The 25,091-nt window shown below is 47.3% G+C and overlaps 7 protein-coding genes across 21 annotated transcripts in view; 5 read left to right on the forward strand and 2 right to left on the reverse strand.

Annotated features, from left to right (window-relative positions):
* The window catches only part of LOC1269750 (protein melted), a 34,565-nt gene extending 15,608 nt beyond the window's left edge, over window positions 1-18,957 (forward strand). For 3 of the 8 annotated variants that reach the window (XM_061651492.1, XM_061651497.1, XM_061651498.1), the window contains exons 2-7: window positions 10,371-10,753; window positions 10,833-11,081; window positions 11,154-12,391; window positions 12,466-13,225; window positions 14,163-15,134; window positions 15,217-15,543. In XM_061651492.1, coding sequence (XP_061507476.1) covers window positions 10,649-10,753; window positions 10,833-11,081; window positions 11,154-12,391; window positions 12,466-13,225; window positions 14,163-15,134; window positions 15,217-15,516 — 3,624 coding nt within the window. In that variant the 5' untranslated portion in view covers window positions 10,371-10,648 and the 3' untranslated portion in view covers window positions 15,517-15,543. Of the gene's footprint in view, window positions 1-10,144; window positions 10,754-10,832; window positions 11,082-11,153; window positions 12,392-12,465; window positions 13,226-14,162; window positions 15,135-15,216; window positions 15,544-17,957 lie in introns of those variants that run through there. The other 5 variants (XM_061651493.1, XM_061651496.1, XM_061651494.1 and 2 more) reach the window with 4 other exon arrangements.
* Window positions 182-3,692, forward strand: LOC3290377 (uncharacterized). Its single transcript, XM_061647382.1, has one exon. It carries the CDS (start codon window positions 2,364-2,366, stop codon window positions 3,612-3,614), a length of 1,251 nt encoding a protein of 416 aa, XP_061503366.1. The 5' UTR covers window positions 182-2,363; the 3' UTR covers window positions 3,615-3,692.
* On the forward strand, window positions 3,840-5,513 carry LOC5666871 (leucine-rich repeat protein soc-2 homolog). Its single transcript, XM_001687864.2, has one exon. It carries the CDS (start codon window positions 4,128-4,130, stop codon window positions 5,433-5,435), a length of 1,308 nt encoding a protein of 435 aa, XP_001687916.2. The 5' UTR covers window positions 3,840-4,127; the 3' UTR covers window positions 5,436-5,513.
* LOC133391013 (leucine-rich repeat protein soc-2-like) lies at window positions 5,616-7,254 on the forward strand. The gene is made up of 2 exons (XM_061640551.1): window positions 5,616-5,855; window positions 5,927-7,254. The coding sequence occupies exons 1-2, from the start codon at window positions 5,840-5,842 to the stop codon at window positions 7,252-7,254; spliced, it is 1,344 nt and encodes a 447-aa protein (XP_061496535.1). The 5' UTR covers window positions 5,616-5,839.
* On the forward strand, window positions 7,850-9,141 carry LOC1269752 (chondroadherin-like protein). The gene has a single exon (XM_308401.3). The coding sequence runs from the start codon at window positions 7,887-7,889 to the stop codon at window positions 9,105-9,107; it is 1,221 nt and encodes a 406-aa protein (XP_308401.3). The 5' UTR covers window positions 7,850-7,886; the 3' UTR covers window positions 9,108-9,141.
* LOC1269751 (46 kDa FK506-binding nuclear protein) lies at window positions 15,983-17,777 on the reverse strand. Its single transcript, XM_308400.5, has 2 exons — window positions 17,545-17,777; window positions 15,983-17,223 (listed from the first exon to the last, which is right to left on the reverse strand). The coding sequence occupies exons 1-2, from the start codon at window positions 17,552-17,554 to the stop codon at window positions 16,121-16,123; spliced, it is 1,113 nt and encodes a 370-aa protein (XP_308400.5). The 5' UTR covers window positions 17,555-17,777; the 3' UTR covers window positions 15,983-16,120.
* Window positions 18,958-19,095: 138 nt separating the features above from the next.
* LOC1269749 (talin-2) overlaps window positions 19,096-25,091 on the reverse strand; it is a 58,487-nt gene continuing 52,491 nt past the window's right edge. For 6 of the 8 annotated variants that reach the window (XM_061651476.1, XM_061651474.1, XM_061651475.1 and 3 more), the window contains 3 exons: window positions 23,820-24,461; window positions 21,984-23,098; window positions 19,096-21,516 (listed from right to left, as the gene is read on the reverse strand). In XM_061651476.1, coding sequence (XP_061507460.1) covers window positions 20,850-21,516; window positions 21,984-23,098; window positions 23,820-24,461 — 2,424 coding nt within the window. In that variant the 3' untranslated portion in view covers window positions 19,096-20,849. Of the gene's footprint in view, window positions 21,517-21,983; window positions 23,099-23,819; window positions 24,462-25,091 lie in introns of those variants that run through there. The other 2 variants (XM_061651480.1, XM_061651483.1) reach the window with 2 other exon arrangements.

A 25,091-nucleotide genomic window follows, 5' to 3' on the forward strand; every position in this document is an offset into this window, starting at 1 on the left:
TTAAACAACAACGTGTTTCAAGAGTTGTCATTTCCACACTCAAAAAATACTCCCAACGATGATCGGTGTTCGTGGTAAGGGCTGTAAAGTGAGGTTTTTTTTAATTCTTACCTAATTTTGTGTTTGTTTTGTTTTGTGTGACATAAATACACGTTTCTTTGTCAGCGCTTCTTTGGTTCCTTTTTACGTGGCATCAACTAGAAACGCACGTGTGTAGCGGACAGTGCATAAGTCGCACATTGTCTTCATGCGTCTTGGGTATCGTCAACATGACCTCAGATGGAGGTGTTCTGTTAAAGAAAACAATGGAAAGAGAAGCCGTCGTTCAGATTCAGAAACTAATCGTAAGTAGCATTGTTTCTGGTTCATTTCTACAAAGGATTACCGGCTTCGTGGATTCAGTTGTGTACCTTCATTACCGAGAACCCACCTTCATAATTGCGGACGGGAACACCATCAGTGAAATTATCATTGGGTATGCTCCAGAGATGCGAGCTTTCATAGCTGGATCAAACACCTATCTTGAGTCCTTGGACATTTCACAATGTTTATTGGATCGTGTGCCGCCTACCCTTCCCAAGCTAATCAAGTTGAAAAGTCTTTCCATAAAACAATGCAAGTTAATGGTACTCCGACTGGATCTGTTAGTAGACAATCAGAATCTGAAAACCCTGGATCTATCCTACAATCAAATTCGGCAACTGCTTCCAGTAACTGGACGACCCGCGAGGATGTTAAGCATTGAAAAGCTAATGCTCTCCGGCAACCCTCTGAGTCGTTTTGACATGACTGTACTTGCATCGATGTCGCGGCTGACATTACTCAATCTGCAAGAAACTCAAATTATTCATTTCGAGGTGTCAACAAGAATTACCTTCCAAAACTTTAAAACCTTTTACTTCGAAAAAAACCAAGTCACATTAATCAATCTGAGAAACTTGACAATTCCCAATTTCGAAAATCTTGCGCTGGGATCAAACATAATCAATAAGTTGCCATCTATGCCGGAAAGATTACCGAAGTTAAACTATTTTGCACTGCACCGTACCATGGTAACCCAGTTGGACTTGAGCTATTTTAAACCGTATCAAAATCTAACAATGATTTACCTTTATAAAAATCAAATCACCTCTGTGAGTGCTTCGTCCCCTGTACAGCTGCCAGTATTTCGGTTATCATTAAACGGTAACAAAATCACCACCTTCGACATCTCGGGATGTGACATGCCCAACATAACCTTGTTGGACCTTACAGACAACCGACTTACCGTGATTCCTCCTGTTTATGACAAATATCCACAAATTCAATTAACAATGAATGGCAATCCCGTTCTTCCGTGCGATGCTCTACTTCCTTATATAGATCAGCTTGAGAAAAGCTTGTTTAAAAAGGATCAAATAGATGTAAGCATGGCGTGTTCTACGACGTCTTTGCTTTTTGTAGGTAAATCCAGAAAAATATGCTGTGAAGGTTAACACGGTACAATATTGTAACCAATTTTAAAATAGAAAAGCTGTGTGCAAAATTGAATCATTGACTATTATTACAAGAATATAATTGGCCTAGATTGGACTAGTATGTAGCGGTGGGATAGATCATCTTAATTGAAGAATAATTGACAGCGCAGTTAAATATTTTTGTTTGGAATACGCAGGGTTCCTCCATAGTGCTGATAATGTTTGCACACATTTTCAACTAATTGTGAGGAGATTTCAAGCTCTAGCCGATGTATCAAGCCACACGAATGTATTACTTTATATTACAAACATTCCAAAAATAAACTCAAATGTATCAAATGACCTGAGAAACCCTGCAATCATTAGCCATGTGTTTGACATCTGGACCAAGGCACCTCCGGCTCGGCTAAAGGGTAAGTTATGCCTTGTTAAGCAAATAGGCAAATAAACACATTAATACATCCCAGTATTCATTACATTTCAATTACCAATTCTCTATTTTCCAAAGAGCCATTCTAGTTCCGGTAAAATGAAATGAGATTTATTAACCAATTGTGGTCTAGAATATCCAAATTAGAACATTATTTCTCTGTTTGAAACCACCTAAAATTCAAAATTAAAATACAATTTGTCGGCAACAACTGCAGTGCTGTCCATCCCCAAATTATACGATCGTTTCATCGGACTCGACAGTTTTGATCAGTGTGCTGTGGTTGGAGGACCTGTCCTCTCCATCTGCAAAATGATTGCTGTGTACAGTAAGATATCAAGCTTTCCGTAGCATATTCTTCGCTAACAGCAACGATTGTAACCTATTGCACATCCTCAGCAGCAGTATTACTTCTGTGCATCCTCCTTAGCCTGGTTGGTCTACCTTCCTGCTCAGCCCAATGCTTAGAAGGCAGTATGTATTTTTGTAACATCGGAGTTATCAACATGACCTCGGACGGAGGAGCGAAGATACGTAAAGCCATCGATACCGTGCAAGACAGCTTGTATGTAGCATTTAGCATTGAAAAGTTGATCGTCAGTAGCAGTGCTTCGGGTCCGTTCCTGCAACGAATTGCCACGCTAACTGAGCAGATTTCGTACATGGCCTATAAGGATCCCGTGTTCCAACTGCCGGCAGACAACACACTCACCGAAATTGAAATCGTCAATGCTAAAATGCTACGTTCGTTAGTAGCTGGCACGAACCGTCATTTGACGCGACTGTACTTGGAAAACTGTCTTCTCGATCGTATACCACCGACACTCTCCAATATGATCGAGTTAGAGGAGCTGCTTATCATGCAGTGTGCATTGACAGCGCTGCGCCTAGACGTGCTGGTGAACAATCCCAAACTCACCACCATCGATCTGACGCGTAATCGAATTCGTCAACTGTTTCCGATCACCACGCCACCAAAAACCAAGCTAGCTGTAACATTCCTCGGTTTGGCTGCAAATCAACTGGAACGTCTAGACATGTCCATGTTTGCCTTCATGCCGGAACTGGAACAGTTCGATGTGCGAGGTAATCGGATCGTCCGCTTTGAGGCTACGGCACCAGTAACCTATGGTTCGCTTACGCGACTACTCGTCTCTTCCAACAATATCACGCAGTTCGATACGCGCAATCTTACTCTTTCGGAACTGCGCTCACTATACTTGGACGATAACGCACTCACCGAACTTCCCACACATTGGGGCAAGCTACCAAAACTAATCTACCTCGGGTTTGATCGAAACTATCTGAAACGGGTCGATATGAGCTTTTTTGGAAAGTTCCCAACATTGACTGCAATCTTTATCAGCGAAAACATCGTCGAAACGATCCGCACCTCCACTCCGATCACGATGCCAGAGCTAGATATCATACTGTTCGAAAGCAATCAGATTGTCTCGGTGAATTTTACTGGCTGTAATTTTCCTAAGATGAACCTCGTTTCGTTGACAAACAATCGCCTTACAACGATTCCGCCTCTGTTGCAACGATTTTCCGAATCGCGACTGACAATGGAAGGCAATCCGATTAAATGTTCCAGCATGACGGCATTAAAGAGCAAAATCACTGACTATAGGCTCTACGTGACCACCGGTACCACGCAGTCCGACTGTCCCACAACTTCATCGATCGCACTTGATCAAGAGCGGCTAGCTTGCTGTGATGCTTGATAGTTCGTTCCGACACGTGAATCTATAGTGTATTCGCAAATTCAAAAAGTTTCAGAATAAAATATGCAAGCAAATCTACCATTAGTTTTTAATATTTTAAATCACATCTCAAGAACATATATTCCCCATCACAAATCCATCTTTTTAGGCTATGTGACTTTCACGATCTAATGCGATAAATAGATCTACACAAATTAACGCATGAAAAGTGCGTCACAGTTGTGTCGTGATCAAATTAGAACATTGTTACCGTGTTTGGAATTGCCTACAGTTCAAAATTATAACACAATTTGTCAGCGACAACTACAGTGCTGCCCATCCCTAAATTATACGATCGTTTCATCGGACTCGACAGTTTTTATCAGTGTGCTGTGGTTGGAGGACCTGTCCTATCCATCTGCAAAATGACTGCTGTGTACTGTAAGATATACTACATTCCGTAACATATTGTGACCGCTAACGGTAACGGTTGTAACCTATTGCACATCCTCAGCAGCAGTATTACTTCTGTGCATGTTGCTTAGCCTGGTTGGTCTACCTTCCTGCTCAGCCCAATGCTTAGAAGGCAGTATGTATTTTTGTAACATCGGAGTTATCAACATGACCTCGGACGGAGGAGCCAGGATACGTAAAGCCATCGACACCGTGCAAGACAGCTTGTATGTAGCATTTAGCATTGAAAAGTTGATCGTCAGTAGCAGTGCTACGGGTCCGTTCCTGCAACGAATTGCCACGTTGACTGAGAGAATTTCGTACATGGCCTATAAGGATCCCGTGTTCCAACTGCCGGCAGACAACACACTCACCGAAATCGAAATTGTCAATGCCGTAATGCTTCGGTCGTTAGTAGCTGGCACGAACCGTCATCTGACGCGACTATACGTGGAGAACTGTCTTCTCGATCGTATACCACCGACACTCTCCAATATGATCGAGTTGGAGGAGCTGCTTATCATGCAGTGTGCATTGACAGCGCTGCGCCTAGACGTGCTGGTGAACAATCCTAAACTCACCACCATCGATCTGACGCGTAATCGAATCCGTCAACTGTTTCCGATCACCACGCCACCGAAAAACAAACTGTCTGTAACTTTCCTCAGCTTGGCTGCGAATCAGCTGGAACGTCTAGACATGTCCATGTTTGCCTTCATGCCGGACCTGGAACGGTTCGATGTGCGAGGTAATCGGATCGTCCGCTTTGAGGCTACGGCACCAGTAACCTATGGTTCGCTTATCCGACTACTCGTCTCTTCTAACAATATAACGCAGTTCGATACGCGCAATCTTACTCTTTCGGAACTGCGCTCAATATACTTGGACGATAATGCACTCACAGAACTTCCCACACATTGGGGCAAGCTACCAAAATTAATCTACCTCGGATTTGATCGAAACAATTTGAAACGAATTGATATGAGCTTTTTTGCAAAGTTTGCAACGTTAAATTCAGTCATTATTAGCGAAAACATCGTCGAAACGATCCGCACCTCCACTCCGATCACGATGCCAGAGCTAGATATCATACTGTTCGAAAGCAATCAGATTGTGTCGGTGAATTTTACTGGCTGTAATTTTCCTAAGATGAACCTCATTTCGTTGTCAAACAACCGCCTTACAACGATTCCACCACTGTTCCAACGTTTTCCCGAATCGCGACTAGCAATGGATGGCAATCCGATTAAATGTTCCAGCATGACGGCATTAAAGAGCAAAATCACTGACTATAGGCTCTACGTGACCACCGGTACCACGCAGTCCGACTGTCCCACAACTTCATCGATCGCACTTGATCAAGAGCGGCTAGCTTGCTGTGATGCTTGATAGTTCGTTCTGACACGTGAATCTATAGTGTATTCGCAAATTCAAAAAGTTTCAGAATAAAATATGCATGCAAATCTATCATCAGTTTTTAATATTTTAAATCACATCTCAAGAACATATATTCCCCATCACAAATCCATCTTTTTAGGCTATGTGACTTTCACGATCTAATGCGATAAATAGATCTACACAAATTAACGCATGAAAAGTGCGTCACAGTTGTGTCGTGATCAAATTAGAACATTGTTACCGTGTTTGGAATTGCCTACAGTTCAAAATTATAACACAATTTGTCAGCGACAACTACAGTGCTGTCCATCCCCAAATTATACGATCGTTTCATCGGACTCGACAGTTTTGATCAGTGTGCTGTGGTTGGAGGACCTGTCCTCTCCATCTGCAAAATGACTGCTGTGTACTGTAAGATATACTACATTCCATTACATATTGTCTGCTAACTATAACGGTTGTAACCTATTGCACATCCTCAGCAGCAGTATTACTTCTGTGCATCCTGCTTAGCCAGGTTGGTCTACCTTCCTGTTCGGCCCAATGCTTAGAAGGCAGTATGTATTTTTGTAACATCGGAGTTATCAACATGACCTCGGACGGAGGAGCTAAGATACGTAAAGCCATCGACACCGTGCAAGACAGCTTTTATGTAGCATTTAGCATTGAAAAGTTGATCGTCAGTAGCAGTGCTTCGGGTCCGTTCCTGCAACGAATTGCCACGCTAACTGAGCAGATTTCGTACATGGCCTATAAGGATCCCGTGTTCCAACTGCCGGCAGACAACACACTCACCGAAATCGAAATTGTCAATGCCGTAATGCTTCGGTCGTTAGTAGCTGGCACGAACCGTCATTTGACGCGACTATACGTGGAGAACTGTCTTCTCGATCGTATACCACCGACACTCTCCAATATGATCGAGTTGGAGGAGCTGTTTATCATACAGTGTGCATTGACAGCGCTGCGCCTAGAGGTGCTGGTGAACAATCCTAAACTCACCACCATCGATCTGACGCGTAATCGAATTCGTCAACTGTTTCCGATCACCACGCCACCGAAAACTAAGCTATCTGTAACATCCCTGAGCTTGGTTGCGAATCAGCTAGAACATCTCGATATGTCCATGTTTGCCTTCATGCCAAAACTGGAACTGTTCGATGTGCGAGGTAATCGGATCGTCCGCCTTGAGGCTACGGCACCAGTAACCTATGGTTCGCTCATCCAAATACTTCTGTCTTCCAACAATATTACGCAGTTCGATACGCGCAATCTTACTCTTCCGGTATTACGTTCGCTGTACATCGACGATAACGCACTCACCGAACTTCCCACACATTGGGGCAAGCTACCAAATCTCGTTTACCTCGGGTTTGATCGAAACTATCTGAAACGAATCGATATGAGTTTCTTTGGAAAGTTCCCAACATTAAATGCAATCTTTATCTGCGAAAACAACGTTGAAACGATCCGCACCTCCACACCGATCACGATGCCAGAGTTAGATATCATGCTGTTCGAAAGCAATCAGATTGTGTCGGTGAATTTTACTGGCTGTAATTTCCCTAAGATGAACATTATTTCATTGATGAACAACCGTCTCACCACGATTCCGCCACTGTTTCAACGATTTTCTGAATCGCGACTGACAATGGAAGGCAATCCGATTAAATGTTCCAGCATGACGGTGTTTAAGAGCAAAATCACTGATTTTCAACTTCGCGTGACCACCGGCACTACGCAGTCCGACTGTCCCACAACTTCATCGATCGTACTGGATCAAGGTCGGCTAGCTTGCTGTGACGCTTAATCGCTTGTGCCTACTTTGGAGATTTGAAACTAACGATAACCTATCATGTATTTGCACATTAAAAAAAGCTTCAGAATAAAATATACATGCAAATATATCATTAGTGTTTAATATTTTAAACCACATCTCAAGAACATATATTCCCCATCGCAAACCTATTTTGTTAGACTGTGTTAGTTCCACGATGCAATGCGATAAAATATATCTAAACACATTAACGTACTAAAAGCGTATCATAGCAAATGCATTCTACGAACATTCAAATTAGAAGATTATTACCCTATTAAGAATATAATTTTCTGGATACTTTATTCAACTGCAATTCAAAATTAAAACACAATTTGCAAGCAAAAACTTACAATACAGCCAATCCTTAAATTGTACGATCGTTTCAACGTACTCGACAGTTTTAAACAGTGTGATGTGGTTGAAGGATCTACTCATTTGTAGAATGGCTGGTTTGTATTGTTGGATAGAAAACATTCTGCAAATTGTTATCCATTAACAGTAACGGTTCATCCTCAGCTGCAGTATTGCTTCTGTGCATTCTCCTTAGCCTGGTTGGTCTACCTTCCTGCTCAGCCCAATGCTTAGAAGGCAATCTGTTTTCTTGTAACATTGGAGTTATCAACATGACCTCGGACGGAGGAGCCAGAATACGTAAAACTATCGATATCGAACAAAATAGGTATTATTTAGCATTAAGCATTGAAAAGCTGATCGTCAGTAGCAGTGCTTCTGGTCCGTTCTTGCAACGAATTGCCACGCTAACTGAGCAGATTTCGTACATGGCCTATAAGGATCCCGTGTTCCAAGTGCCGGCAGATAACACACTCACCGAAATCGAAATTGTCAATGGCGTAATGCTTCGGTCGTTAGTAGCTGGCACCAACCGTCATTTGACGCGACTATACGTGGAGAACTGTCTTCTCGATCGTATACCACCGACACTCTCCAATATGATCGAGTTGGAGGGGCTGCTTATCAAGCAGTGTGCATTGACAGCGCTGCGTCTAGACGTGCTGGTGAACAATCCCAAACTGACTGCCATCGATCTGACGCGTAATCGCATTCGTCAACTGTTTCCGATCACCACGCCACCGAAAACCAAGCTGCCCGTAACGTTCCTCAGCTTGGCTGAGAATCAGCTGGACCGTCTGGATATGTCCATGTTTGCCTTCATGCCGGACCTGGAACGGTTCAACGTGGAAGGTAATCGGATCGTCCGCTTTGAGGCTACGTCACCAGTTACCTATGGTTCGCTTATCCGACTACTCGTCTCTTCCAACAATATCACGCAGTTCGATACGCGCAATCTTACTTTTTCGGAACTGCGCTCGCTGTACATCAACGATAACGCACTCACCGAACTACCCAGACATTGGGGCAAGCTACCAAACCTTATTTACATCGGATTTGATCGAAACAATTTGAAACGGATTGATATGAGCTTTTTTGCAAAGTTTCCAACGTTAATTTCAATCACTATCAGCGAAAACAACGTCGAATCGATCCGCACCTCCACTCCGATCACGATGCCAGAACTGGAATATTTGATGTTTAATGGCAATCAGATTGTGTCGGTGAATTTTACTGGCTGTAATTTCCCCAAGATGTATCTTTTTTCGTTCATGAACAACCGTCTCACCACAATTCCGCCACTGTTCCAACGTTTTCCCGAATCGCGACTCGCAATGGATGGCAATCCGATTAAATGTTCCAGCATGACGGCATTAAAGAGCAAAATCACTGACTATAGGCTCCACGTGACTACTAGCAGTACGCAGTCCGAATGTCTCACAACTTCGTCGATCGCAGTCGATCAAGATCAGCTAGCTTGCTGTGACGCTTGATCGCTTATCCCGAATCTTGAAGCTGTATACTACCGTTAAAAAACGTATATTCGCTAATTCAAAAAGCTTTAGAATAAAATATGCAAGCAAAGCTACGACAATCTATAATATTTTCATTAAAACAAAATCCCAACATTACATGTAGCGCGCGTCAAACCCATTTTGTTACGTTGCATTATTTTCAAACAAAAAGGGTAATCGCATCGGCTACCTAGATCCATTAGATTCTCGCTATTCATCAGCGTAGTTATGAATAATGATGATGCAATCGAGTACTCATCATCGGCAAACAATTATATCGGTTCTCGGCCCCGTTGCTATACACTCGGGGCGTCCGGTCACTCGTGCCGATGTAACTCTACACGCCACGCTGTGTTTCAAGCCGCTGGCGCTTCGAGAACAAACATCAGAAAGAAATGGTTACCCCGCAAGGAACTCTCGTACTGAAGTCAATGAACCTTAATGATAGTAAACGTAACTGTTCACCAGATGCATCTCGAGGAGATTGGTCATTTGCAACAAACGAAAAATGCATTGCTGAATGAATGAAAAGATAGTTCAAACTTTTTAGTGAAATATATATTGTCAAGATTTATAATCATAAAAAACGGCGCTGGAGTTCTAACTCAAACAAGTAATGTAAAATTAAATACCAATTTAGCGCTTCTCGTTTCTGACGGTCCGATAGTGCAATGGTATGCGCGATGATTCTTGCAAGACCGGTCGTGGGCCGGATTCTTATCTGAGTCGTGTTTTCTCATACACATATACCAACCAATTTTAATTATGATTAAAATGTATCTCGGATTCAAGCTGAAATAAATAAAATCCCTTACAAAACAGAATAGGGGGGAACCATCTTAGCTCTCCCTTTAGCCTGCAATCACACACCCGGGGGACATTAGACTAAGACATACGAAGAAGAATATTATAAAACAAATATTCTGGATACAAAAGTCCACTTTCTTGCACGTATTCAAAGAGGACAATATTCATAGACTGTAAAATTTACAGATTTTTTCCATTATCTCTTACAGAACTTCCCAATGCACTGCATTTTCACCCACCCAGCAAGACCACCTCCTAATAAGCCCGAAAGGAAGCTTCCTGCTTCCTTTAAAAGTGTGTCAACCAGCAAAGACTATCTACCGCACAACGGTTAATGAGTTTTCTTTGTGCGAAAGCTCGCCCTTCATCATCATCCAGGAAGTAGAACCGTCCAATTAAACTCTCCTCCTTTACGTGCTCGCATCTCGTTCGTAGGGAAACTATTTTCTTTAGCCAATGTAAGTCAAGGTTTAGCCACGCATGATAAAAGATGCATAAACAGCAAGTTGCACAAGCGACCGTACAGTGAGAACGTGGTAAAACGCAAAGGCAGAAAACAAAAGCGCAAGATGCTGTACACAGCCTCACATCCGGCACGATAGATTGGTTGCCTGGGCGAAGCACAACATAGAACGAACGGAATAGAAGCCGTGAGATTGACGTAAATCGTAAAGCAACGAACTGCACGGTAGCAGCAGTGGTCAGCAAACATCATGCATGACCTGTTTACTACCGTTCTGTCCAAAAGGGACCTGTCCCGGGCGGGAGAGCTGTTTTCGATTGCCGACTACGAGATTGTGAACGATCTGACGGAGGTGGTAAGTGTGTGAACCGTGTAAGAGACCCCAAATGTATGTACACGTTGCAATGGATATCCTTTTTTTTTTCGCACAACAGTTGCAAGAGATTTCGTCCATCATATCGCATGAAGACTATCTGCACAACAGTAACGACCAGTCGGTCATCGAGATCTGCATCAACAGGGTAACGTCCTGCATCAAGAAGACGCACACGATAGAAAAGCACTGTGCGGGGTTGGTGAATCTGCTCGAAACATGCCTGCGGTACAATCTGCAGCCCTCGGGCAAGGAGGTGGATCCACCCCACGCCAAAATATCGTCCGACATCATTTCCAGCATATTTCTGGTACGAATCCAGTGACTGATGATGCAGATGATAGGCACATCTAATGACCTCGTTTCCTTCGCCTCTTTGCAGAACTACAACAAGCAGGTTGTGATGGAGGTGACACTGCCAGTGGCGGTCAAGTTTCTCAACCAGGGTAACCTCGAGCTGTCGCGCAACCTGGCCAGCTACCTGTCGTCGGCCGCGATCGAATACTCGTACCTGCTTTCTCCACACGTGCACGTCATCCTGGAGTCGCTGCTTGGCGGCAACTATGGGCTCTGCCACGTGCTGTCCCAGATCTACGAAGCGACCCCGGACCCGATCAACGATGCCGGGCCGAAGTTCGTCGAGATTGTGCCGCGCTGCGAGCTGCAGGAGCAGCTGGTCATACTGCAGCTGCTCGTCACGATCGCCAAGCTGAAACCATCCTGCCTGACCGAAAGCATTCCCGCGCTGCTGGAGCTCGCCACCACGCGGCCACAGCTGTCCGCGGCCGCCCTGCTCGTGCTGCTCAAGCTGGCCGAAGCGAAACCGATCAAGCTGGCCGAATACACGGAAGCGTTCAAGCTGATCGCACACACCGTGCCGCAGACGGTCGGGTTTGCCGCCCAAATACTGTCCGCCATTGGGCGCTGCGGCAAGGACCGGGCGCAGGTTGCGCTCGACTTTGTGCTGGAGCATCTGCCCCGGGCCGATCGGCCGCTGCAAACGATCCTGCTGAACGAGGCGACCAAACTGTGCACCAAGTATCCGGTGCTGTTCACCGACAAGGTGACCTCGGTCGTGCGCCAACGCCAGCTCACCAACAGCAGTCAGATCAAGCAGACCGCGTCCGGTGGTGTGACGATTGTGAACCTCAATTCGTCCGCCACACCACTCCTTCCGCCATCCACATCCAGCGCGATAGGGACGAACGCGAGCTCTGCGTATTCTGCTGGCGTCCAGGGTAGCGTGGCGAATGGAACTCCCACGTCTACTGTGGGTTTGCAGCAGAGCGGTACGGGTGTTAGCAGCTCGACAAACTACACAACTTCCCAGCAGGGACAGCAACAGCACGTGCTCGAACATGGACGCGCCATCGTATCGAAAACCCCGAACGTGGCCATCGTAAGCAATGGTCACACGCACACGGGCGGCAGCAGTGCCCTGATGTCGACAACGGTGATCAACACCTCCAACGGTACGACGCTCAGTTCCACCATCCATCCGGCGCTGCTGACCAACTTTATGAACGCGGCCAACGGCGTCCCAAGCAGTGCACCGAGTGGTACGAGCACGGTGGTCAACGGTGGCACTACCGTTGTCTCGCCAACACCACATCACACCGGGTAAGCAGCAATGCGCAACGAGAAGACTTCCCCAGCGCAATGTTACAACCCTGTTCTCTCTCTCTGTCTTACAGGTACACCCGGAACCGTCCGAAACTTGGAGACTCGCGCAGCACCGGCCGGTTGCACTCGGGCGGTGGCGGTGGTAACAAGAGCACGACACGGCTGAACAATGCCGGCGGATCGATGGGAGGACTGCACAAGTCGCGCCTCGGTTCGTCGCAGCTGATCAATCAATTCAACGGCGACATCGGAGCCGGTGTGTCGATCGATCCGGAAAAACTGACGCCCGGCGTCACACCGAACGGGGGTCCCTCGATGGTGGACGGCGGTTCCACCTCGCACAACATCATCATGCACAGCAGCAACAATCACCACCACAACCACCAACACCACCACAACCACCACAACAGCCACCATTCGAGCGGAAATGTCGCAATCAAGGGAATGATGGCCAGCAGTGGCAGTGGGGGCGCCCTGCTGGGCAACTCGATCCCGCCGCCCCTCTCCCAGCACGTGACGATAACGGGCGAGAACAAGTGGGGCATACCGCAGACCAAGATCACGTCGTGCGGTGTCACCGTGACGACCTCGCCGACCCGTGCACCCCGGCCATACTCACACGGTCCCGGCAACACGCTGATGGGTTCGACCGGCGCACTGGGTGGCAAGAGTTCGCTCGGCGGGCTGAACCAATCGACCGGCTCCATCGGCATCCAAGTGCACCATGCATCGCCCGCCTCGCCGACAATGTTCAACAATCATTCGCAGCAAACGTCGCCGCAGCTGACCACGACGCTTTCGCTACACTCGAGCGATGATCCAAGCAACCAGGTACGTACGACGACGACGAGAAAGAGAGAGATTTTGAAGTTTGGGAAAATTAGTTTGTTTGGCACGTTTAGAGGGGTACTTAAAATAATTTCGGGAGCATATCCTAGGTTTTTTTTCACTGCCTTAGTTTCAGATATATCTGCAATCTACGGCATACATCAAGAGAGATTGATCCTGAAACCTTACTGGTTCTGAAATTGACCCTAACACATATCCCTCGCCAAACAGATGCTAAACTTATACAACGCTCCTGGAACCGATACCAAGGTCTTATCAGTCCTAGAAATAGTCCTGAAGCCCATATTGTTTCTAGAACTGATGCTGAACTCGTAGAGACCGATCCCGAGGTCATGGCAGTTCTAGAACTAATCCTGAATCCATATCCGAACAGCTCCCGAACCCATACAGATCCAGAAATTGATATTGAATCTATATTATTCCTGGAACTGATTGCCTAGAACTGATAGACAATCCAAAACGGTCCTAGAAGAGATCTCCAAACCCACACCGGTCTAAGAACTGTCTTTAACAACCCGGGCCCAAGGGCTGATATTGAACTCACGGGGTCCCTGGAACTGTTACCAAATCCATGGCAAGGGACCTTTGTCGCTCCTTGAACTGCATCGCACCTGCACTGGAACTCATCCTCAATAATTGTCCTGGAAAATATTCTGAAACTTACTCAAACTATTCCTTGAACTTGGACCCTTTTTATTCCAATTTAGCTTTTTTTCTGACACTGGAAAGGTCTCCTATCCCAGTCCAAAAACCAATACACCGAATGTGTACGAATGTAGTCTGATCCAAGTAGCCAGGAAGTAATGAAGCTAATGCGCGTTACCCCTTACTAGAATGTGTGCACAGAGCAGAGATGGAGAAGAATTAGAAGAAGAGAAGATAAACTAAGTGTTGTGTCACTTCTTCCCTCCCATTTCAGGTGATTGTGTCCGGCCCGGCAACGGTAACGACGCGACCGCGCGGCACCAACGACAACCGAAGCGTAACGATCCTGAACGCATCCTCCGGCGCCACCACCACGCGCATGAGCGTGTTCGAGCCGTACCCGATGCGGGACACAATTCAGCACTTTTGCGAGAAGCATCTGGACAAGATCAAGGCGTACACGGAATCGGTGGCGGAGCGCATACCACCCCCGGCCAAATGCATCATCGAGGAGCGGCGGGCGAAGAAGATGGCCAAGCTGCACTTTGCCTGCCAGGTGCGCGGCCCGCACTGTCTCTACTCGCGCACCATGTTCACGATGCGGACGCGCAATCCGCGCACCTGGATCCATCTGATGTTTCTCGATCTGCAGGCGCGGGCGGGCAAGAACGCGCTCAGCAGCTGGGATCCGAGCGTGAGCCGGCTCAAGCACTGCTGGGACACGCTCAAGTGTGAAAACCGCACGTTCATCACGCTAGTCACGAGCGCGTTCCCGAACGGGAAGGAGCAGGAGGCGCTGGTCAACGAGCTGCGCCACGCCGGGTTCTTCGACGTGTTCGAGATGGGCCCGGTAGCGGTTGGGCCGGGCCAGGGTGGTGGTGCGGGAGGTGAATCGGCAGGTCCGGCGGCTGGTGGGCCAACGGGAGGCAGTGGAGCGCAGCAATCCGGTGGCGTTTCTTCCCCAACCAGTGGCAATAGCGGTAGTGGTGGTGGTGGTGGTGGTGGTGGTGATGCCGGTACCGCCTCGAACGGGGGCAGCTCGGAAGATCTGGAGGTGCTCCAGTGGGGTTGCTTCCTGTGCCACCATCCGGAGAAGGCGATCGGGTTTCTGCACGGCAACAATCAGCCGGTGATCGAGGGCCAGCTCAAGGAGAAGAAGGGCAAGTGGCGACTGTTCCGGCGATGGCGCACGCGCTACTTCACCCTGTCCGGTGCGCACCTCTCGTGCAAGGGTTCGGTCAGTGAGGTAGGTAGCGATGGTGAAGAGAACCTGCAGGACCTGGAGGACCTGGTGTAATGTATGCTCTTTTCTCCCCTTCTTTTCCCAGGCCGGCGGCGAAAGCATCGACGTGAATCAGATCCGGTCGGTGAAGGTGTCGCGCGGCGCCCGCAACATACCGAAGGCGTTTGAAATCTTCACCGGCGATCAGACGCTCATCCTCAAGCCGAAGGATGGCAACAAGGCGGAAGAGTGGGTGCAGTGTTTGAGCATCGTGCTGGCACACTCACAGGTAAGATATGCATGCATGTGTGCATTGATTTTAAAGAATTCATTTCACTTACCGCGATCGAAGGCGACGTCAATAGACATTTGCATTTTGTACGAATTTTTTGGGAATTTTTTTTAACAATTGTACAATACACAGACACAGACACACACAAAACGCGCTGTTTTAAACTATATAATTATAACACTATTTGATAATCGAGTAACGCAGACGCTTGAAAACAATTGTGCCTTTTCAAAAAGCGCTCCAACACACATCACCACTTTTTATTTCTTGCGGCACTCGAAGAGCCTTCAATGTCTACTGTGGTTCAACAATTCCTGATTTCGTAGAATTCCACACAAAGCCAACAGACAGCCGGGCACAGATGTTCGGTCGGTCGCCTGCGCTTCATGGAAAATTTCGCCTACCAACAAACTCACACAAAGAGCGTGTGCGACGAGCTTGTTATCGAAGCAGGCGGTTTTTGTTCCGAAAAAAACCGGTACACAACGCTTCACGGTTTTGAATTTCTAACCTAACTTTAGACGAATCATGCCATTTCGGTAAAGAGGAGAGAAAAACACAGCACACCAGAAACAGAACGTACATTGTACTCAAGGATAAGTGTTTATTTTTAGTAGTAATGTAATATAAAGTTCCCTTATAAATGTAAACACCCGCAACGTGCGCGCGCGCTTCCCACTTCCCCCCATCTGCGCTGCTCTCTCTCTCTCTAGCCCCCTTAGAACACCTTCTTCAGCTCGACCTCAAACACGAGCGTACTGCAGGGCGGGATGACCGGCGGGCTGCCCTTCGTGCCGTACGCCAGCTTGTGCGGGATAACCAGTCGCCGCTTGCCGCCCACCTTCATGCCGGCGACGCCCAAATCCCAGCCCTTGACCACTTCACCGCGACCGAGCGTGAACTTCAGGCCCGGGCCCTTGTTGGTGCTGTCGAACACCTTGTTGTTAGACTTCAGGCGACCCTCGTAGTACACGGCAATCTTCTTGCCCGGCTTCGCCTCCGGCCCATTGCCAACCTTCAGGTCCTCCACCATTAGCCCGTCCTGGAGGGTACGAATGCCACCCTTCTTCTGCTGCTGTTCCTGCTTCTTGGGCGCTTCCTTAGCGGCCTTGGCGTTGCCGTTTACGGCGGCCTTGCCGTCATTGGCCAGCTTGGCCTGCTTGGCTTTCGGCTGCTTGACATCTTCGTCTTCCTCGTCCTCCTCATGGTCGTCCTCATCGTCATCCTCATCATCATCATCTTCCTCCTCATCCTCGACGTCTTCGTCGTCGTCGCTGTCATCATCATCCTCCTCGTCGTCGTCGTCGTCATCGTCATCCTCCGCACCATTGACGATGGCGCTATCGTCGTGCATGGATTCGGAGAAGGTAGTGTCATCCTCATCGCTGCCCTCCGACACCTCTCCGGCAGCAAACTTCTTCGCCACCTTGGCCTTGGCCACCTCCTTGGCAGTGCGGGCCTTGCTGTTGCCGTTTGCAGCCGGGACTTCCTCCTCCTCCTCGTCTTCCAGCTCCTCGTCGTCCTCCTCCTCATCGCCCATGTCTTCCATGTCCATCTCGTCGGGCAGCACGTTGCCAGTCAGGTGCACCACTCCCGTGCCCTTCGTGGCAAAGCTGATCTCGTCGCCGGTGGCAAACTCCTGGTTCAGCTGAACCTGTGGGATCGCTTTGTTCAGCGTGCACAGCAGGTAGGTGATGTTCTCGGAGGTGAGCATCACCTGCACGTCCCCGCTACTGTCCGACATGTCCAGCGCGGCATGGGTCAGATGGAAGTCCTGCTCCACCACCTTCGAGTACTTCTTGCCCGGCTTCAAGATCAGTCCTGGGAAGGGAAGGGAATGGGAGAGAGAGAGAGGGAGGAAAACAAAAGAAAAGCGTTGTAGCAACAAAAACCATTTCCAACAATCATCTTTTCATCGCACGCCATGCCATGTGCTTTCGGTGTGTTGGTGATGTCGACAGCGTGCGACGCGCGTCGTGCCTCATGGTTCCGGATTTCGACAGAAACACGCACCACGCACGACATCACGACACACACACACGCACACACACACATGCCGGCACTTTTGTTCCCGTTTGTCACCGGGGGGCGAGAGTGCGTCATAAAGAAAAACCTCAACACCTTTCGCTAATCCCTACTTACCCCAGAACATTTTGGATGTGTGGTTGATAGCACTGTAGTTAACACAAGAAACAATTAAACCGAAAAGACACTTTTCGCACGAAATAAAGATGTAGGCAGAGAGGCACAAAGACACAGTACGATGGCACGGGCTGGAAGCTGAAGCCGAAAAACGTGCTTCTTCGCGTTCTGGTCAAGGAATGTGGGACCGTGCGTTTGACATCTGCAATTCAGGCGGGCTAGTACCGAACCCGGATGTGGTGTAAACGCCCCGAATAAACCGAACGAGCTCGGAAACCGGTACAACCGGTAATCGGTACAAACGGTTATTCGAACTGGGGATTTTTGTGTTTGAAATTTGAAACATCCGTTAGGAAGATGAATTGGGAAGCAAAAATACTTGAATAACGATTCATTTTTCTTTCCAATTTCAGGCACGAGACAGCCCAACGACCCGCACAAACAGTCTTCCCGCGCGTAGTATTGGTAACAGTAGGACGGTTTTCTAGAGTCTTCCCCCCCACACACACACACACCCGACGAGTGTTCGCGGCCACTACGGATTGAATTTCAACGAGTTTAGCAGCAGTAGCATTGCCAAAACGAAAAGACAGAACAGTACTTAAAAAGATCCAACACCATTACCATGCACACAAACACACACAGGGTACTGAAACAATAATTTAATACTATGTTAACTCGTCAATCGATTTATACAAGGCGATATATTGTGCTGTAGGAGTCGTGTTTTTTTTTTAAACTATTCCTAAGGAAGCTTGGAGGAGTGCAAAAGACTTGAACAAACGCGAACTTCAGTGCATTTCACGCTAGCAGAATCAGTGGATAGGTGAAGCAACATGGACAGATTTCAACCCCAGGGCGCAAACCTCCGCGCAACCAACGCGGACAACGGGGATAAAACAATCAAAAACCTAATGGCTGTCAATCAATTGTAGTACGATATAGTGTATCTTAAATAATTTCAGTTTGCGTTGAAGAGCCTGCTAATGAAGTGAGATTATTGTACTTAAAATACAGTTTGAATGAATGAGCAGAAACAAACAAACACACGTCCGTGTGAAGAAATGAAACGTTTTAGTGAGAAACAATATGTGACCGATCCGACCATGGTAGGGTTCAGAATTAGTTTGTAAGTTTTTCATGTTTTGCTCTATAAGGTCTAACATTAACGACAGCACAGCATTCACGGCCCACGAGACAAGGACCAACGTGGTGCTCAGACGCCTCCATTCAAGATGAGAGATTCTTCCCTGCTTTTACATTCTACAAACGTGTGACGTTGCCCTTGTTTTTTCGATGTTTTATACTACTGTAATAACCAGCAAAACACAATTTTATATTATCGAAAGGTATAGATTTAAGATCTTTACAGTTTAATAAATATACCTATACAAATCTTAAAAATCAACAAAATATCCTGAGAATTACTATTTTAAGCTTTGAGCGTTTGTGAGTTGTTTGTGATGACAAATTAGGGAAATGTTTTTAAAAAAATTCTCAAATTTTCATCCACCCTTAAATACGAACGAGCAGAAACAACAGGTGGGGGTGTTTGGGTGTTAAATTTAATTTTCTTTCATGGTTCTTTATTTGCGAAATGTTTCGTGTCTAACCTCAAAAAATTAGCTCATAAAACCGGATGTGTGGAAAGGTAAATTAATTAATTAATCGTGATCGTTACAATGCACAAAACCAAAACATGTTTTGCTCAGTTAAACTAAACTAAAAAAAACATTCCTTGCACGGTTTTAACGCGCCATTCTTTTTTTGCGTTAGAATTATTAAAACACGGGCCCAACCGCATTGAAATCGCTGCTAATTGAGAGTACCGGTAAAAGTACACACTAATACTAAAAAAGTTGACTATTTTCGAAGCACATTTCGTTTTAGATTTGTTAAGTAAGTTCTCCTTTACCTGACGCAAAACAAAACAAAAAACACCTTAAAAGCAAGCCAAAACCAAACACTAACATTATGTTTGGCGGTCTGTCTTACTAAAAAGATTGGCTGGCTTTTGTTGTACAGCACACTCACACACACTCACACATACACGCACACGTACAGAAAATAAAACAATTCCACGGTCTCTCGGTCAAGGATCGGGAGACTGTTTCAATCCCTTCCCTACCCCTTCCTGACGGTGCTTCTTCTTCTTCGTCTTCTTCTTGACCTATATTAGTATAACCATGTGTCCTTTTTGTTTAAGTGTTTTGAGAGTGAGGCTAAACTCAACTCAACTCGCATCGTGTATCGTTCGACTAAATCGTATTAAGTTTACCTCGCATTAAGAAGACCACGTGTCTAGTAACATATAGCAGTAGAAATAGTAGTAGTAGTAGTAGTAGTAGTAGAAGTTGTAATAATAGTTGTATGTTGAAGTTGTTACAAAAAATGGCACTTACGATATTATCTTCGAAAAACACACGTGCAACTCGCTTTTTTCAAGGCTGCTTTCGGCTCTCTTAATTTTGTTGTTTTGGCAATCGTTGGCATATTTAGTAGTTTAAATTTGTTTTGCGTTCGGCACAAAATGGGAAAGGCGCATCTATATACTGGCTGTTGAAATTGCACGAATGTGTAGCAAAGAAACGCACACAAACGTGTGTATTTTCACTCATCCGGCATATTCAACAGTCCCCAGTGGAAGGCAAATCGTGAGTACAATCGAGGCACATTAGTGAGTTTTGCACACACACGCGTTCAAAATTTGTTTGCTAATAAACACCTATTCCATCTCTCTTTTTGTCCCTAAATCTGACTGCATACTAACTGTGTCAAAAACGTGCGCGTTAGTGTGTTACACATTACTCTAATATACTTGCATTTTTCCGAATATATTAACCTCTCTGTTATGAACTAATTTTTTGTTTGTTTGTGTTTGCTTCTCGATACTGCAAAGCTTTTCTGCTTGTTTCACACGCAACTGTTACTACAAAATAATATTAAACACACGTGGCACTTAGTGGCGTTAATGAATAGTTGTATCGGGGAGGAAATATTACACAATGTTTTTTTTTTGTTTCTTTTCTACACAAAACATGCGCGCACACGCACACACGCAACACGCACAGCACGCGTTTGCGTGGTGAGTGTTTGCGTCGTCTATGCCTACTTATACACGTACTACACACTAGTAAAAAAAAAACAGTTAAAAGTCAACAACAAAGTCAGCGTGTCCCGCGTGGCACACTTCGATGTTAGAGGCACGATATCTTGATGAAAATAAGTAAGAATACTAAGCTATTCGCATTGAAGTGGTACTACTCGAATTATTCCTGGACGAACACACCCATGCGACGGCACGGCTACTTCCATTCTGTCACGGCTCCGCCCGCGCTACCGGACTTCAGCGTCGTCGAGGAGGAGGTGGTGGAGGACATGTGGACCTTTTTGGTGTGGATAACCTGCTGGTGCTGCTGGTACTGCTCCTCCGTCGTCATCAGCTTGCTGCCGCCGCCCTGCACCGACCTTAGCGTGGTGGTGGCTGCATCGTGTGCGCCACTGTCAAAGAGACTAACGTTACCATTTTTAATCGTCGGTACGGAAGGCACGGATGTGTGGTTGTTGTTGTTGTTGGTGCTGGAGGTAGTGGAAGTAGTGGTGGTGCGAAGGAAGTGTTGTTGTTGCTGCTGCAGGTGCTGCTGCTGATGGAACTGTTGCTGTTGCGGTGAGCTAGTCAAGGCGTTAGTGACGTTTGCGGCGGGACTACTACTGGCGGCAAAGCTGCTAGTGCTACTGACAGGTTTGGCCGGCGAAGTGGTCGCACTATTGTTAAAGTAACCTTGGCTTAGTGACTGTGATTGCTGCTGATAGCGTTGCTGTTGTTGTTGCTGCTGTTGCTGCTGCTGTTGCTGCTGTTGCATGTCGTGATTGTCTAGGTTAAGTTTAGCAAACTTCTGCTCCACAGTGGTTAGCGGGTTTGGGCTTTGGGGATTAGTGTTATTGGCATTCTGGAAGACACGGGTTTCGTATCTGCGCGCGCACGCGATGCGTGGAAGAGAAGAGAGAAACAGAGAGAGAGAGAGAAAGAGAAAAACATTGGTTTGTTTTAGTGGTTAGGGTTGCGATTATCGTCGATGTCGATTGGGGTGTTTCGTACTCTAAATACTACTCCCTATTCCGACCTCATTCCTTGGTTAAGATATGATGCGTAGAGAATGATTTAATGATTCCCAAACTACTCCCTTCACCTTCGAAATTTGAATGAGCTTTCCATGCTTTAGTCGATGCACAATAGGATTAAAGGAATGGGTGTGTACACGGGGACTTTAGACTACAGATATACAAAATGCCCCTTCGCTCGTAGGGTGTTCTGTGCATGCTCATTCAGCGATGGTACAACAGTCATAATGAAAGGAGCATTATTATTCCAAGCCGATTCATGCCGCTACCTCTTCCCAAGCAGCCTCTACCGATCACCACAAAACCTTTACCCTTACCTGGTTGTGAATCCTTCATATGTTTGTGGCGCGGGCGAGCTTCCGGCAACACCTCCATTCGTATGCGTCGGCGACGATCGGAACGTACTGAGCGGCTGCACCTTGTTCTGCAGGTCCTGTACGGCCGCGTCGAACTGCGTGCGGTTGAATTTGGATGCGCTCAGGTTCGTATTCTCCACCCGCGTCGTATCGTACGTCCGGTTAAGCATCGACGGTGACACCAACGCGGACGGCGACTTGAGCGCATCCGACTGGTACGGTTTCGGGACGGCATTGGCAGTGAGCAGTTGATTGCCCGAGCCAGGCCGCTGGAAGCTGGGACTGGCGGGTGAGTGCTGCCCTAGCCGTGGCATCGTACTAGCGCCCTGCGCCGGCGAAGCGCCCAGCGAGCCCGGCGAATAGGTGCCCGGTTTGGGCAGGGTTTGGGGCGGTTTCGGGGACGTCGGTTGGCTGTATCCCGCGAACGGAGGTGGCGCCACACCGCCCTCGTCACTCTCGTCCGTGGTAAAGCCACCACCCAGCTTCTGCCGGTACTTTGCGTGCCGGATAGCGATCAGCTTGTTCTTTGCCTCCTCCAGCTGCCGTTCGCGCATCAAAATTTCCGACCGTGCATTGATCTCCTGTGCCATACCGTCCACCATGTTGCGGTTCAGGCGCAGCGTGTGTTCCTCCTCGCCCTCGATTGCCTGCTGGGCGGCTTGCACCAGCTTGTCCGTCGACTTGATGACGGCATTGCCGGCCGCTTGCAGCCGCCGTCCCGTTTCTGAGTTGGGGTCCGATTTGACCTTGCACGCGATCAGCAGCTGGGCCGTAGAGCTGGCCACCTGTTTCGCGGAGGAAATGAGCATCTCCTCGGTCCCGACACCCTGCACCAGGTTCTGGGCCGCTTCGACGAGGCTGTGGGTGGCGGCCGCTACGAGCCGGGCCGCTGAAATCAGCCCCTCCGACCACTGACCATCGTCCGAGGAGGTGAGGGGCCGTTTGGCCACCTTGCCTTGATCGATCAGTTCGCGCTGGGCAGCGTTGGCCGCACGCACGAGCGAAGAGGATGCCGCCATGATGCTCTTGGCCGCTTCCAGAATCATTTCGTCGAAGTTTAGATTCTCATCCGCTTCCTACAAATATACAGTTGAACAGAAATGTTAAAACGTTGATTTTATGGTAGCGTGAGGATTAAGAACATTTTTTTTGTATTTCACTTAACAATATTTTCGATAGTTTAACCAACAGTGTAACCAAAATGTGTAACACAAAAAAAGAGAAAAACATAAGAAAAACCAACAATACTTTAACAATCAAAAGTATCATTGAGAACCGAAAAACGGAACTAAAAATTGCAACAAAACTAATAAGGCAAACATAAAAAGAACCAAAAAAAAGAAAGGAAACTAAACCACTCAACACGAAACAAACGAAAATGGTAAATTTCTATCTACTTTACTTCAATTTAATGCCATCAAGATAAGCCACTTTATCGTCACCGATTGTTCACACATTAATATACACTTGATTTCGTTTTTGTTTTGTTTTTTTTTTTTTTTTTTTCAAAATTGCAATTGTTTGCCCAGAGCAGTTGAGAGTGTTTTGTTGCGTGCGTTTCCGCTTTCCGATGACCAACGACAGTCACGGTAATAATATGTTTGATTCCTGGGTGATAATTGAAATCTTAACAACCAAGAATATCAAACATATCTCACCGAAACTGTCCCACCAAACACCAAACGCCCCCGGGGTTAGAAGAAGGTACAGAAGAACTGGTTAGAACAGACGCCAGGTAGAAGGAATAGGATATACAGAATGTAAAAGTGAGGTTAAATTATAACCCCCAACGCTTACCTTCACTTCCTGTCGACGGGGGCGCAGGTTGGCCAGCTTCTTCGCGGCAGCCTCTATCGATGCGGCCGCACCGAGCAGCTCGTTCTCGGCAATCACCGTCGGATCGTCGGGATCGACCCAATCCGAACCCTTCAGCAGCTGCGCCATGCCGACCAGATCCGTCACACACATCGCGACGCGCCGGGACAGCTGCATCCGCTCGTCAGCCGTGCAGTGGCTTAGTATACCCTCGAGCAGATCGCGATACGCAATCGCGACAGCCGAACCGGCGTCCAGCGTACGCTGCCGCAGGTCTTGCGTTTCCGCGCACGACCACGCAACGGACTTGCACACGCTCAGCATGTCGGAGATGGTCTTGCGGCCCAGGTTAGCGGCCGCTGCAATGTCGGCCTGCAGGTTGGAGGCGCCGGCCGCGACGGCCTTGGCCGTGGCCGCCGTCACATGCTTGGTGACGCTGATCAGATCCTCCGGGCGGGACAGTTGCTGCATGCTCGAGCGCATCATCTCCGGCGCGAACTGCATCGATCGGAGCTCCTGCGAGATGGCGTCCACCGTGGCTTCCATGGCGCGCGTGCCGCGCGTGTGTTCGTCCTCGACGGCCTTCACCGTCTTAAGCAGCGAGGTGACATTCATCACCATAACCTGTGGTTGAGTGTTGTTGTTTTGTCGATGGTGTAAGAAACAAGAAAGCAAACCAATTAGTAAGTAAAGAGATCGATGCTGTGTGGATGCACAGAAACTGGGGCAGGTGATATGGGTTAGATAGGAAGCAAACACGCCAAAAACGTTAAATGAAAAGTTTAAACAAAAGCGCGAGAGTGTGAAATATTTTGAAACCGCGTCGTCTTCTTGCTGTGAAGATCATGTCGGAGGGAATGCTTTCCTCCTGAAAATGCATCTTAAAAACTGGCCAAAATACTCCATCCTCTCGTTTGTAAGCCAGTTTGAGAAATGTTTCCTTTTATCTAAGGACAGCGCAGCCAGCCACGTGGGGAGCATAATCAAAGTAAATGGATGTATTTTTACCTACAGTTCACATCGTTTCATCGTTTCGCCACTTGTGTGGTTCGATCCGGAGCAAGTGTACCAGAGCTGTCAATGTCGTGTCCCATGTAGTCGCCACGAGACGAGCTATATTAGTAACCACGCTACAAGAGGACGCTACACGCAACCACAAGAATAAAGCCAGGCGGAAGAGGAGGAGCAATAAAGGAGTCGACGTCGAGGGAGTCACTCGTCTCGCCTCGTCATACAGGAAGGACAGACGGTGGT

This window comes from Anopheles gambiae, chromosome 2 (genome assembly GCF_943734735.2).
Source record: "Anopheles gambiae chromosome 2, idAnoGambNW_F1_1, whole genome shotgun sequence".
NCBI classification, from domain to species: Eukaryota; Metazoa; Arthropoda; class Insecta; order Diptera; family Culicidae; genus Anopheles; species Anopheles gambiae.